Source organism: Xenopus laevis, chromosome 3L (genome assembly GCF_017654675.1).
Source record: "Xenopus laevis strain J_2021 chromosome 3L, Xenopus_laevis_v10.1, whole genome shotgun sequence".
Taxonomy (NCBI): domain Eukaryota; kingdom Metazoa; phylum Chordata; class Amphibia; order Anura; family Pipidae; genus Xenopus; species Xenopus laevis.
Genome location: NC_054375.1, coordinates 28,433,822 through 28,446,828, shown reverse-complemented (window position 1 = coordinate 28,446,828; position 13,007 = coordinate 28,433,822). Strand labels below are relative to the sequence as shown.

Genomic DNA, 13,007 nt, shown 5'->3' with positions numbered 1-13,007 from the left:
GATATTATGATAGATGTAAAAAAGGTTTGATTTCTGCTGTCAGTATCTCCTTAAAGTATGGAGATCCAAATTACTGAAAGACCCCTTATCCACAAAAACTGGTTCCATACCTGTAATAGCAAGGCAGAATGTAATTAAATCTTACTGCCCGGATTTTGTAGTAAGGCTATCTCTACAAAAATATCTTTGCTTAGTTCTAGCCACCTAAATTGTGGACCACTTCTGGCAGATCTCATCATGTGTCCCTTGGCCCAACAATCCCATCACAAGACAGAGTTGATCAATGAAGACCATATACACAACTGATGGGTATCCGAGTGAGATCAAAATCCAGGGAGTTGTTGATTCCGAGCCCATATGCAAGCTGATATGCTGTCAGTTAGATGTTGTAAAGTATTTGCCATTTTCTTTTGAAAAACATTGCCCAGATCCTGCAAGCTTTGTTATACATTCAGCTCACTGACTGATTTAGACACAGAGTCCTACAGCAGCCGTCCAAGCAATAAAAAGCCCTTCCGCTATTAATATGCAGGGTGCAAAGATGCAGCATCACAGAATTTACAGCCTGAAACTGAGGACATAAGTCTCTTCGAGATTTGAATTTTACTGAAACACATTGCATTGTTGAAAAAGCAAATCATGGGAGCCCAAAACTGGGAGTTTTAGATACGGATTTATAGATATTTGTAAATCAAAGTCAAGATGGATCATTCTGTTGTCTGTTTCTAAGCAATATGAATTGCAGATAACTAAACAGAAATCACAGGTTGATCTGGAAGAATTCTCTCTTTACCTAATCGACCTGAGTTGCTTTGTGGATTACACTGGTGCTGGATATATAGTACAGGTATGGGATCTGTTATTTGGAAACCCATTATCCAGAAAGCTCCAAATTACGGAGAGTCATTATAATGTCTCATAATGACTCTATTATAATCAAGTAATCCAAATTTTATTTTAAATGATTTAATTTTTGTCTGTAATAATAAAACAGTACCTTGTACTTGATCCAAACCAAAATATAATTAATCCTTATTGGAAGCAAAACCAGCCTATTGGATTTATTTAATATTTAAATGATTTTCTAGTAGACTTGAGGAATGAAGATCCAAATTACAGAACGATCCAATATTCCGGAATACTCCAGGTCCTGAGCATTCTGGAAAAAACATCCCATGCCTGTTTAGGTTGTTCTCTATAACATGGAATCAAAACTTTTCTAAATATTCCATCAGCCTCAAATATTATGTGGATATGCACAAAGAAGAAAAAGAAAGTATTAAAGAATTACCCACCAACCTCGTATCTCTCCCGGAACAACTTTGCATTCAAGATACAGCAGAACAAAAATATTAGGGAGCTGTGCAGCAATGCAAAGCATTTATAAAAACTGGGCACATTTGCAGGTAGAACAATAAAAACAAACATTTGATTAGTTGCCATGGGTTACTGCCCAAGTGCAAATGTGCCTCGTGTTTATAAATGAGCCCCACTGGATTTAAAAATCTTCATGTTCAGTTGTTCTCTGTAGGCCTCTCAGCAACCACAACGGAACCAAGTGTTCTGTCTAATTTTCCGAAGTGAAACAGTCACTGAATGAGTGCTTCCTCAACTTTAAATTTATTTTCCTACTGCTAACAACTCAACAACTCAACCACGCTGCGTGTCAGCTCTGACGTGCGAGTTACTGACTGATTTATTAAAGCACAAGTACAGTAATGTATGGGTTTTTTTTTTTTTTTATTGTGATGGTTCCTTATTTGCCAGTACAAAAACTGCAATGTTGCAACTAGAGTTATCCGTAGATTGTAGAGAGTGTGTGTGTGTGTACACGTATACAAGGGTGTGTGTGTTTTTAAGAAAGCTACAATCAAATATAGTGTAATCTGTAATGACCATGTAACAGGTAATTGTAGCACAAGGGTGTGTATATTTTTAAGAAGAAAGCACTATATTATTATACTGTCTTATTGCTTTTTTCCCAACGCTACACGTCGCTTTGTTTTTCTGAATTTGCCTCACGAGACAACTCCATGTGACTTTGCAACGCATAGTTTTTACCACCGGCGATTTCAATTTATATCTTTCCAGGGTCACTGGCATCATCTAAAACAAATGCTCTGTAAGGCTACACATTTAATGTTGTTGCTACTTTTTATTACTTATCTTTCAGTCACTTATTCAAGTCATTGAATGGATGCTATGGTACTTTGGACCCTAGCAACCAGATTGCTGAAGTTGCAAACTGGGGAGCTGCTGAATAAAAGCTAAATAACTCAAAAACCACAAATAATAAAAAATGAAAACTAACTGCAAATTGTCTCAAAATATAACTCTCTACATTATAGGTGAACAACCCCTTTGCTTGAGTTGAAGAACAGCCTGAGATACTTCATTGAAATCAGTGGCAGAACCACCAGGGGAGCAGGGGGTGTGATTGGGCCAGGGCCCGCACCCCCTCAGGATTCCCAGGCAGCACGCACGCCATTGATTATGGGCAAAAAATCTCATATGGAAGGGGGTCCAGCTGCACGTCCCGCACCAGGGCCCGTTCCCTTCTATTTACGTTACTAATTGAAATGCCCCGATTTAGCAATGTTTAGTAATTATTCTAACTTCAGGCTTGGCAAGAAGAGCCGTGTTCGGTTAACTGCAATGAGAAAATATTATGGCAGCTTGTGATATAATATACAATATGCAGATGAATAATATTTCTGAGCAGAATAAACCAACAGAGTATATGTTCCTTTAAAACATATACAAAATGTGTAAGGTAATTCTGTACAATAGAGAAATGTTTATATCAGATATATAAATTACATGCAAGCACTGACGATAAAGGGGGTAAGCAGGGCCCTGCTTGTAGATCCTCGATCATCTATCATCTCTATACCAAACTTCTATGCATTAATATAGCTGTAAGGCCTTTATGTTATTTGGGATCAAATGAGAGAATCATTAGGTACCCTTGCTTGCATAAAAAACCTGATAAAAAGACATTGTATTGTTAAGTTTGCTTGCGGAAAAGCAAGGACATTTTCATACACTTCTCATCAAACAGGCTTAAAAACAATTCTCAAATGAGCCAAAAAAAGGCTTTCCAATTGCTATAAATTAAAGAGCATCTCAACAACAAAAATGTTTTCAAACAATATGAGGCTGACGATCAGAGTGTCTGTCTGTCGCTGTAAATCTCAGGTGCCAAGGAGCTGGCCATGCAGTGGATAGTGATTGAGCCATGGGATAAATGACAGATTTGCAACTGCTCTTACTAAAGGTCCCCATAGACACGGCGATTCTTCTTTGGTGAATAACCAATTCCAACGCAGTCCGACCAATCCGTCAAATTATCGTGCGGTTAGTGGGATTCGAACGATCGTACATCTTACGATTTTTCGCCTGACATCTGTCAGAAAATTGATCGGCCAGGTTTAAAAATCTTTATCGGTCCCAGTGCAATCTATATATATTTACAGGGCCAAGCAGGCAGCTACTCTTCAGTTTTGTCGCCTGAAATGGTCTTTTTAGTTGATGGACAAATTGTAAATTTAAACGATCATTTCGAGATAATCGTGGACTCACGATAACGATTGGATCTTTTAAAAATCTTTACATCTATGGCCAGCTTAAAGAAACAAAGTATTCTGCACCAATCCTGCTGCAGGTGGCAAAACTGACAGATAGTACAAAGAGCAGAGATGAAAAAGGGAGATAGGTGTTATAGAGTCAGACCTGGCTGCAGGCCCTGGCATCAGATTGTCATGCTTGAGAGAGCCACTACTATAAAAGCGCCTTTGCTTTTTGGCTGCAAAAGAGAAAAGGCACAACCACATGAAATACCAGCCACTGCCCTTGAGAATTGCTGCTCATTCTTAACAAAAATGCTGCATGCAAGTGTGGGCAATTTGGGGCGATCATTACACCTTCATTTACAAAAAACAAAAAAGGGCATCATCTTAAACCTGGGGTTTTTTAATAGACTTTTTGGAATTAAACTGGATAGATTGCCCTTTGCCTAGCAACACATGTGCAGGGTGCGGCTCCTCTTTGCTTCCTTTTGGCCGACCAAAGGAAATTTCCCATGAAGACCGATAATCTTCAATGCAGGATTATTTGTCTAGAGTGACCCACAACATGCCATACATGCCCAGATGGTCTGTTTCTAGTGGAATATGACATTTCTATAAAGTCTATAGAATAACTGGATACATTTTCTTTGCCAAACTAGTAGCATGTCCTGAATAACTGACCTTTAGTCCAATTTAAATATCAAAGAAACTATCTAAAGGCCGGCAAATGGGCTACATTTATTAAAACATTTGCTGGTTGCCCCCCTTCTCCATTGCCCACGCCCACCCTTCAGACAAGTATTCTTTTATAATGTTACTGGTGAATTGCAGCTGTTTTAGCCCTGGGCTGTTATGATCTCATTGTATTTTTAGGAGGAGAAAAAGAATAAATAAATAAATAAACCTCTGTGCAGCTCTTTTGGGTTCTTTCTTTTAAATCCCAGTAGAACTAGTCATGCATTTTAAGTGGCTTACACACAGGTTACATATGACACATCAGCAATGCGAAACGATGATGTGAAAATGAATTACAATAAAAAAAAAATAATCTGCAGGAATGATTATTACCCAGGAGCAGAGTGACACCGATCCCATGGGTAGTTTATTATCCATGGCAAGAGGTTTCATTATGTTATGCGAACTAACAAAACACATACTGTAGGTAACATGGTGATCAGCTATAATAATGATCTGGGTAAAGGACAAGGAAAGTTAAACAAAAGAAGTAGGTTAGAAATGTTGTACATTATGTTTTAAACTTCTCTACCAGCCCCAGGCAACCACAGCCCTTTAGCAGTAAAGATCTGTGTTTCCAAAGATGCCCAAGTAGCTCCCTATCTTCTTTTCTGCTGCACACTCTGCACTGCACACTCTGTGCTGTTGTCACTTACTGAGTTTAGTTCTCCTTTAATATGTGAATGGAATTATTAACCAAGCACAAGAGTATTACCACCCATATAATTATCTGAAACTCTGATCCGGTCTGACTGAGCAAATCCATGTGTTTTGTGTATTTACTGAGCAGGTCACTGTATATAAGGGTATATACAGATAAGTGCAGCCTTTTTAAGGACACTCTCGGTATAAATTCACTAGCTGTATGTCCTGGTACAGTTTCTAACACACAACTCTCTCTCTCTAATAGTCAGAGATGGGGGGGGGGGCACATGGGAAATACAGGTTAGAGAATGTAGACAGACGTAAAGAAGGAAATAGCTTTTATGTTAGACATCTATTCACTCCAGCTATTATAGATTACATTTTTGGCTAACTATTTTGAAAATATTTTTAAGTAAGGAAAGGGGATATGAAACAGAAAAAAAGGGGTTACGTGTAAAAAAAAGAAAAAAGTCTCTGCATTTCGAGCTGAAATCTGCCGAAGTCTGTACATGCTGAATCTTCTGAATGCAGACAAGAGAGGAGGCTACTGCCCACGGTAGGGCTGATTTCAGCCCTCGTGTGGCCCTAGCCTATTTCACTAGCTGTGCCAAATTATGCAACCGCTCGCACCCAGTGAAATAAACCAGTGTGTATTTTTCCCAGGACCAGTGCTCCTGCCTGCGGAAAACTGAACTGCGCTGTGGAAAAACTGTTATGCTGGCATATCTACCTCTGATACGGTTGAAACCTAAAGTCACACATGGCGCATATATAGTGAATAAAGTACCCCCTATTGTAAAATATTAGGATATTATAAGTCACCAAGGAGTTCCATGACCATATTATACAGGTCATGGAACTCTGAGGTGACTTCTAATATACTCATATTTTCTAGGATATTCATGGCTTTTGTGTGTGTGTATATATATGTGACACACACACGCAGCAACCTAGACATCACCATCGGTGGTCAGAATGGAATATCTACAGATATGGGATGCCTTATCCAGAAACCAGTTGTTTTGAAAGCTCCAAATTAAGAGAAGGCCATCTTTCATAGAGTCCAATAAGTTGAATATGTTTAAATGATTTGCTTTTTCCTCTGCAATAATTAAACAGCACCTTGTACTTGATCAGTGATCCCCAACCAGTAGCTCGTGAGCAACATGTTGCTCTCCAACCCATTGGATGTTGCTCTCTGTGTCCTCAAAGCAGGTGATAATTTTTGAATTCCAGGCTTGGAAGCAAGTTTTGGTTACATAAAAACTAAGTGTAGTGCCACGTAGAGCATCTTGTAGGCTGCCAGTTCACATAGGGGCTACCAAGTAGCCAATCACAGCCCTTATTTGGCACCCCAAGGGACTTTTTAATGCTTGTGTTGCTCCCCAAATCTTTTTACATATGAATGTGGCTCACGGGTAAAAAAGGTTGGGGACCCCTGTACTTGATGGTAAATAAGCTGCATAAATGCATACTGGTGGGAGATTTCATGTTTAATATTTTAAGCAGACTTATAATCCATATTGTGGAAAAATGCCTTACTGAGATAACCCCAGGTCCCAAGCATAGGGATAATAGATCCCATACCTCTACTTGTTTTTAAAGGATAACTAAACCCTAAAAATTAATATGGCTAAAAATGCCATATTTTATATACTGAATTGTGGTTGTTCAACAGTTTTGTTCCAGTTCAGTTGGTTTTTAGATTGAAATCGTTTTTGTAATATTGAAGCTTAACGGGGTGGTTCACCTTTAAGTTCACTTTTAGTAGGTTACAGAATGACCAATTATAAGCTACCTTTCAATTGGTCTTCATTATTTATTTATTTTTTAGTTATTTGCCTTTTTCTTCTGACTCTTTCCAGCTTACCCCCATCTAAAAACAAATGTTCTGTAAGGCTACACATCTTTTGTTATTGCAACTTTTTATTACTCATATTTCTATTCAGACCCTCTCCTGTTCATATTCCAGTCTCTTATTCATATCATGCATGGTTGCTAGGGTAATTTGGACCCTAGCAACCAGATTGCTGAAATGTCAAACTGGACAGCTGCTGAATAAAAAGTGAAATAACTCAAAAACCACAAATAATAAAAAAACCAATTGCAAAATGTCTCCGTATAGTACTCCCTAAACCATACTAAAAGTCTGAAAACAGCTGAACTGAAAAAAAGGTGAACAACCTCTTTAAGTATGGCATAAAGCTCCTACTGTGATTTCAATATATTTTCCAATTTCTGTCTGCTTATGCATGCAGAAATTATCCTTACGGTGTACTTTTTAAAACCATGTGTACAAACATGTAGGTGTGTCAAAATAACAACAAAATGATGTGGTGCATATAAAGAACTGTGTGGTATGAAAACACAATTGGTTGTGTGCATATAAACAGCTTAAAGGGGACACCAGATGTGCCTAAGCAGAGTCTCCAGTAGCAAGTACTCACTGAAACCAGACCAAATTAGTGACAAAATGTAAAAGATAACAGTTAATTGCTCATCCAATAAACAAAATTTGTCTGGGCTGTTTGGCCAAGTACATTATATTTAACTGCAGAAAATCCCATTTATTTGCTGATACTACTGGTAAGACGTGGTTCTACAGTTTGAATATTTCAAGTTGCTGATTAGATTAAAGCAAGGGAAAATAAAATAGAAGTCACTTTATGTGCCCAACAATTGTCAATTTATGCTTGCATTATTGTTTCACCACTAACAGAGAGTAGATGCAGGGGCACAGCTTACATGGACTTGTGTTACACAGCTCCAACACATACACAGCGAGGACACAGGGCCGAAAACAACAAATGGCACTTCTCAACGTTGTTTCATTTGAATGCTACCTATGAGAAATATTTTTATTTATGTTTCAAGATACCACTACACATATACTCAGCTTGTTAAAAATGGACACATTAATCTCCTTCAACCCAAACGCAATACTCGACTAAAGACGCCAGTAAAAGCTAATAGCACCGACAGATACAAAATCCACTCAGGGAGAAGCTCTTAATTCAGTCACGTTGTAGCACTATAGAATGTGCAACTCACACTCACTCATCAGAACTCCACACATTCTCACATATAACACACACACAAACACAATGACAACACAGGGATAATTCCTCCCTGCTTAAAGGGGTTGTTCACCTTTAAATTAACTTTTAGTATGATGTAGAGAGTGATATTCTGAGACAAACTGTAATTGGTTTTCATTTTTTATTATTTGTATTTTATTTAGTTATTTTTACTAAGCAGCTCTCCGGATTGCAGTTTCAGCAATCTGGTTGCTAGGATCCAAATTACCTTGGCAACCATGCACTGATTTCAATAAGAGACTGGAATATGAATAGGAGAGGACCTAAGTAGGAAGATGCCTAATAAAAAGTAGCAATTAGCCTTAGGGAGCTAGCACACGGGCAGATTCGGGGAGATTTTGTCGTCTGGCGACTAATCGCCTCTTCTGCGGGGCGACAATCCCCCCAAACTGCCTACCCCCCTGCTACAATGAGAAAATGCCAGCGCCAATGTGTTTTATCATTATAGCAGGCGGAAGGTAGGGGGAAGCCCTGCTATAATGATAAAACACCAGCGCCAATGCACTTGTGGCACTTCGATTTCTGATGTCGCACGAAGTTGCCTCACTAGGAAACTTCGGGCGACTTCGAAAATCGAAGCTCCGCGAGTGCATTGGCGCTGGTGTTTTATCATTATAGCAGGCGGAAGACAGGGGAGATTGTTGCCCCGCAGAAGAGGCGATTAGTCGACAGGCGACTAAATCTCTCCGAACCTGCCTGTGTGCTAAAGACCTTACAGAGCATTTGTTTTTAGATGGGGTCAGTGACCCCCATTTAAAAACTGGAAAGAGTTAGAGGAAGACCAATAATTAAAAAAAATAAACTATATAAAAAAAAAATAATGACAACCAATTGAAAAGTTGCTTAGAACTGGCCATTCTATAACATACTGAAAGTTAACTTCAAGGTGAACCACCCCTTTAATACATCTCACTACAGATTAACAAGGAAGTAGCAAAAAAATAAACTCACAGTTATACGAACCATCAGTGGCAAAACAGCCTTCCCTCACTCACAGACAGCTTCAAGTAGCCACCTTCAGTTCTACTGACACATGTACCCCCTGACATGGACAATGACACTCACTCACACACTGTCACAGCTACAGATCCCTCACATACTCCTGCTGACCCTCAGCTATAAGTCCCCTCTCTCACTGACACATGTACCAACCCTCAACCCCTCTCACCAAAGTACCCACTCTCACCCTAGTAACAGCTACAAGTTCCCACTCTCACCCCTAGTAACAGCTACAAGTACCCACTCTCACCCCACTGACAGCTACAAGTACCCAATCTCACCCCCTAGTAACAGCTACAAGTACCCACTCTCACCCCACTAACAGCTACAAGTACCTACCCTCACCCCTAGTAACAGCTACAAGTACCCACTCTCACCCCACTGACAGCTACAAGTACCCACTCTCACCCCCAGTAACAGCTACAAGTACCTACCCTAACCCCACTGACAGCTACAAGTACGTACCCTCACCCCTAGTAACAGCTACAAGTACCCACTCTCACCCCACTGACAGCTACAAGTACCCACTCTCACCCCACTGACAGCTACAAGTACCCACTCACCCCACTGACAGCTACAAGTACCCACTCTCACCCCCAGTAACAGCTACAAGTACCTACCCTAACCCCACTGACAGCTACAAGTACCTACCCTCACCCCTAGTAACAGCTACAAGTACCCACTCTCACCCCACTGACAGCTACAAGTACCCACTCTCACCCCTAGAAACAGCTACAAGTACCAACTCTCACCCCACTAACAGCTACAAGTACCCACAGTCGCCCCCACTGACAGCTACAAGTAGCCACAGTCTTTCCCAGCACTGGCACAAGTAGCACAAGCAACAACTAAAATAACTCACCTCCCCTCCTGTCTTTTCCCAGTTCCCGGCTCCCGCACTCTCCAGCTGCTTCTCCCGGTACAGTGACCAAAGACCCACGTTAGGCAGGAATATGAGGGCGGCCAGAGCCAGCCCCACAGCCTGCAGCACCCGTTTCTCCTTCCGCCGCATGGAAAGCCCACGCCCTTCTACCTCCCCGTCTTGACCGGGCAAGAGCCACACACCGAAACACGATCTCTCTCCGGGCGCCGGAGCCAGACACTGCCGGGCAGCTACAGAAACTCGTCAGGCGCGCACCCGGCGAGAAGGAAGAAGGCGGGGACAAGTGCGCGCTCCTGAGCCACGTAGCCCCGCCCCTCCAGGGTGGCAGAGGGAGGAAGACGGCGTCTGTGGCTGGAGGGTGGGACTCGTAAGACAGGTTTATCCACAGGAGGTCGGACAGGTTGTCGCCCTGAAGCAGTATTGTAACTAGGACTGGGGTTGTTCATTTGTTCTTACTGGGCTACTGTGTTACATGTTCCTGGGGCCACTGTGGTATCATGGGTGTCCACAAAAAATGTATGCTGGGGGCAAGTAAACTAAAATCACACAGGGTAGCATCCCACTCAACATAATCCGGTTTATGACAATGCAGAAGATAAGATAATTAAGGTTTGCCTTGGGGTGAGAAGTGGCAAGCTGGCCATAGATGTAAAGATTTTTTAAAAGATCCGATCGTTATCGTGAGACCACGATTATCTCAAAATGATCATTTAAATGTACGACGTGTCCATCAACTAAAGGTGGCCATAGACTCAAAGATCCGCTCGTTTGGCGACATCGCCAAACGAGCGGATCTTTCCCCGATGTGCCATTAACAGCATGGCTATATCGGGGGTAATTCGAACGTTCGGCCGTATGGCCGAACGATCGAATTACGATGCGCCAAGGGGCTCCGACGGGTCGGTCGGTTAAAAATCCAACCTTCCCGATCGATATCGTGGCCAGATATCGATCGGGAAGACCCGTCGGAAGCCCCCATACACGGACAGATAAGCTGTCAAATCGGTCCAAACGACCGATATCGGCAGCTTTATCTGCCCGTGTATGGCCACCTTAAGAAGACCATTTCAGGCGATATTGCCAGCAAAACTGAAGGGGAGCTGATAAAGATTTTTAAACCTGGCCGACCAATTTTCTGACAGATGTCGGCCGAAAAATCAGATTTAAGATCGTTTGATTCCCACTAACCGCACGATAATTTGATGGATTGGTCGGACTGCGATGAAATCGGTCGTTCACCAAAGAAGAATCATCGCGTCTATGGGGACCCTAAGGGAGCAAGCACACTGGCAGATAAGGGGAGATTTAGTCACCTGGCAACTAATTGCCTCTTCTGCGAGATTGTCGCCCCATAGAAGAGGCGATTAGTCGCAAGACAACTAAAGCTCCCCGAATCTGCCCATGTGCTGAAGCCCTAAAAAATGTTTTGTGTTGTTGGGAATTGAATTTACAATTTCTTGGAAACAGCTGGAGAAGTTAGGGTGGGGCAATTGCCCCGCCCTTTTTGTGATGTCATTGAGACGGGGTGGCGCGGGTCTATAAAAGGACCCCGGAAGCGGGTGCGGGCGGGCGTGGCTATTAACAGGTTAGGTTAGGGTCAGGTGCGGGTCAGGGAAACCCTGACCCGCACATCACTAGTCAGTACGTCATCAAGGGGCACATTTACTAAGGATCGAATTTCGAAGTGAAAAAACGTCAAAATTCGACCATCGAATTGCATTAGTACGATATTCGAAGTCAACGTTTTTTTTGATCGAATATGGCCAAATGCGATCAAAGATTAAATCCTTTGATTCAAACGATTTAATCGATCGATCGAACCATTTTCCAAAAAAAATTTCGACTTCTAAAAACTTGGCTTTAGGCTATAGGTTCTAGGAGGTCCCCATAGGCTAACATAACAATTCAGCAGGTTTAAAGGAGAAGGAAATTCCCTGGGCGCAAAAACCCTCCCCCCTCCCCTGTGTTGCCCCCCCCTCCCTCCTCCCCCCTGGCCTACCTGTCCCCCCGGGCAAATGCCCCTAACCAATCGGTCTTCTTCCTGGATTAATCGGCATCTTCTGGCATATGCGCAGTAGGAGCATTTACCGGTAGAGATCTCAACGTCTTCGTGACATTCGGTGCATGCGCAGTAGATCCGTACCGGTAAATGCTCCTACTGCGCATGCGCCAGAAGATGCCGATTAATCCAGGAAGAAGACCGCTTGGGAGAAGATGGCGCCTGTAAACTCCGTGGACAGGACCTGTGCAGAGGGGTGAGTAACAAGTTAGGGGCATTTGTCCTGGGGGACAGGTAGGCCAGGGTGGAGGAGGGAGGGGGGGCAACACAGGGGAGGGATTTTTGCGCCCAGGGGGGGTTTCCTTCTCCTTTAAGGTGGTGAAGTGTTAAAATTTTTTAAAGAGACAGTACTTCGATTTTCGAATGGTTGAAAATTCAAAGTATTTTCAATTCGAGTCAAAGTCGAATTTGGCCTGTTCGATGGTCGAAGTACCGAAAAATTACTTTGAAATTCAAAGTTTTTAAATTTGAAAATTCACTTCGACCCTTAGTAAATGTACCCCCAAGAGTTGGTCACTATGTGATTAGGTCCCGTTTTATACTGGCTTGTTCCTTGTATTTTATATGTGATCACTAGGGCCACATGTGCCACCAGGGCTGCCATCAGAAATCACTGCCAGTACCACAAATTTTTTTGGGCCCCGCCAGTCATTGAAGGCCCCCGTCCCAGACCCCACACCACAGTAAAAAAAGTCACACAAGCATGAGCACTTAAAATCCATTGGTGACCAGGTTCCCTCCTACAAGTTAAAAAAAACAATTGGTGGTTAGGGCCCCCCATAAAAGTTGAAAACCTTCATTGGTGGCCAGGGCCCCCATAAAAGTAAAAAAAAAAAGTGGTGGCAAGCCCCACTTCCCCTTACAATTTTAAGAAAAACATTGGTGGTCAGGTGCCCCATAGAAGTTTTAAAGAAAAAAAAACTAGTGGCCAGGGGCCCATAGAGGATTAAAATAAAACATTGGTGGCCAGGGGTTTAAAAAAAACACGTGTTCAGTAGAACTTACCTAAGGTTCTTCTT

The 13,007-nt window shown here is 42.1% G+C and overlaps 1 protein-coding gene across 2 annotated transcripts in view; it reads right to left on the bottom strand.

Annotated features, from left to right (window-relative positions):
- Nucleotides 1-10,205, bottom strand: part of LOC108710839 (polypeptide N-acetylgalactosaminyltransferase 10) — a 75,149-nt gene extending 64,944 nt beyond the window's left edge. The window contains exon 1 of one of the 2 annotated variants that reach the window (XM_018252012.2): nt 9,909-10,205. In XM_018252012.2, the coding sequence (XP_018107501.1) occupies nt 9,909-10,058 (150 nt within the window). In that variant the 5' untranslated portion in view covers nt 10,059-10,205. Of the gene's footprint in view, nt 1-7,694; nt 7,740-9,908 lie in introns of those variants that run through there. The other variant, XM_041586070.1, reaches the window with a different exon arrangement.
- Nucleotides 10,206-13,007: the final 2,802 nt, after the last annotated feature.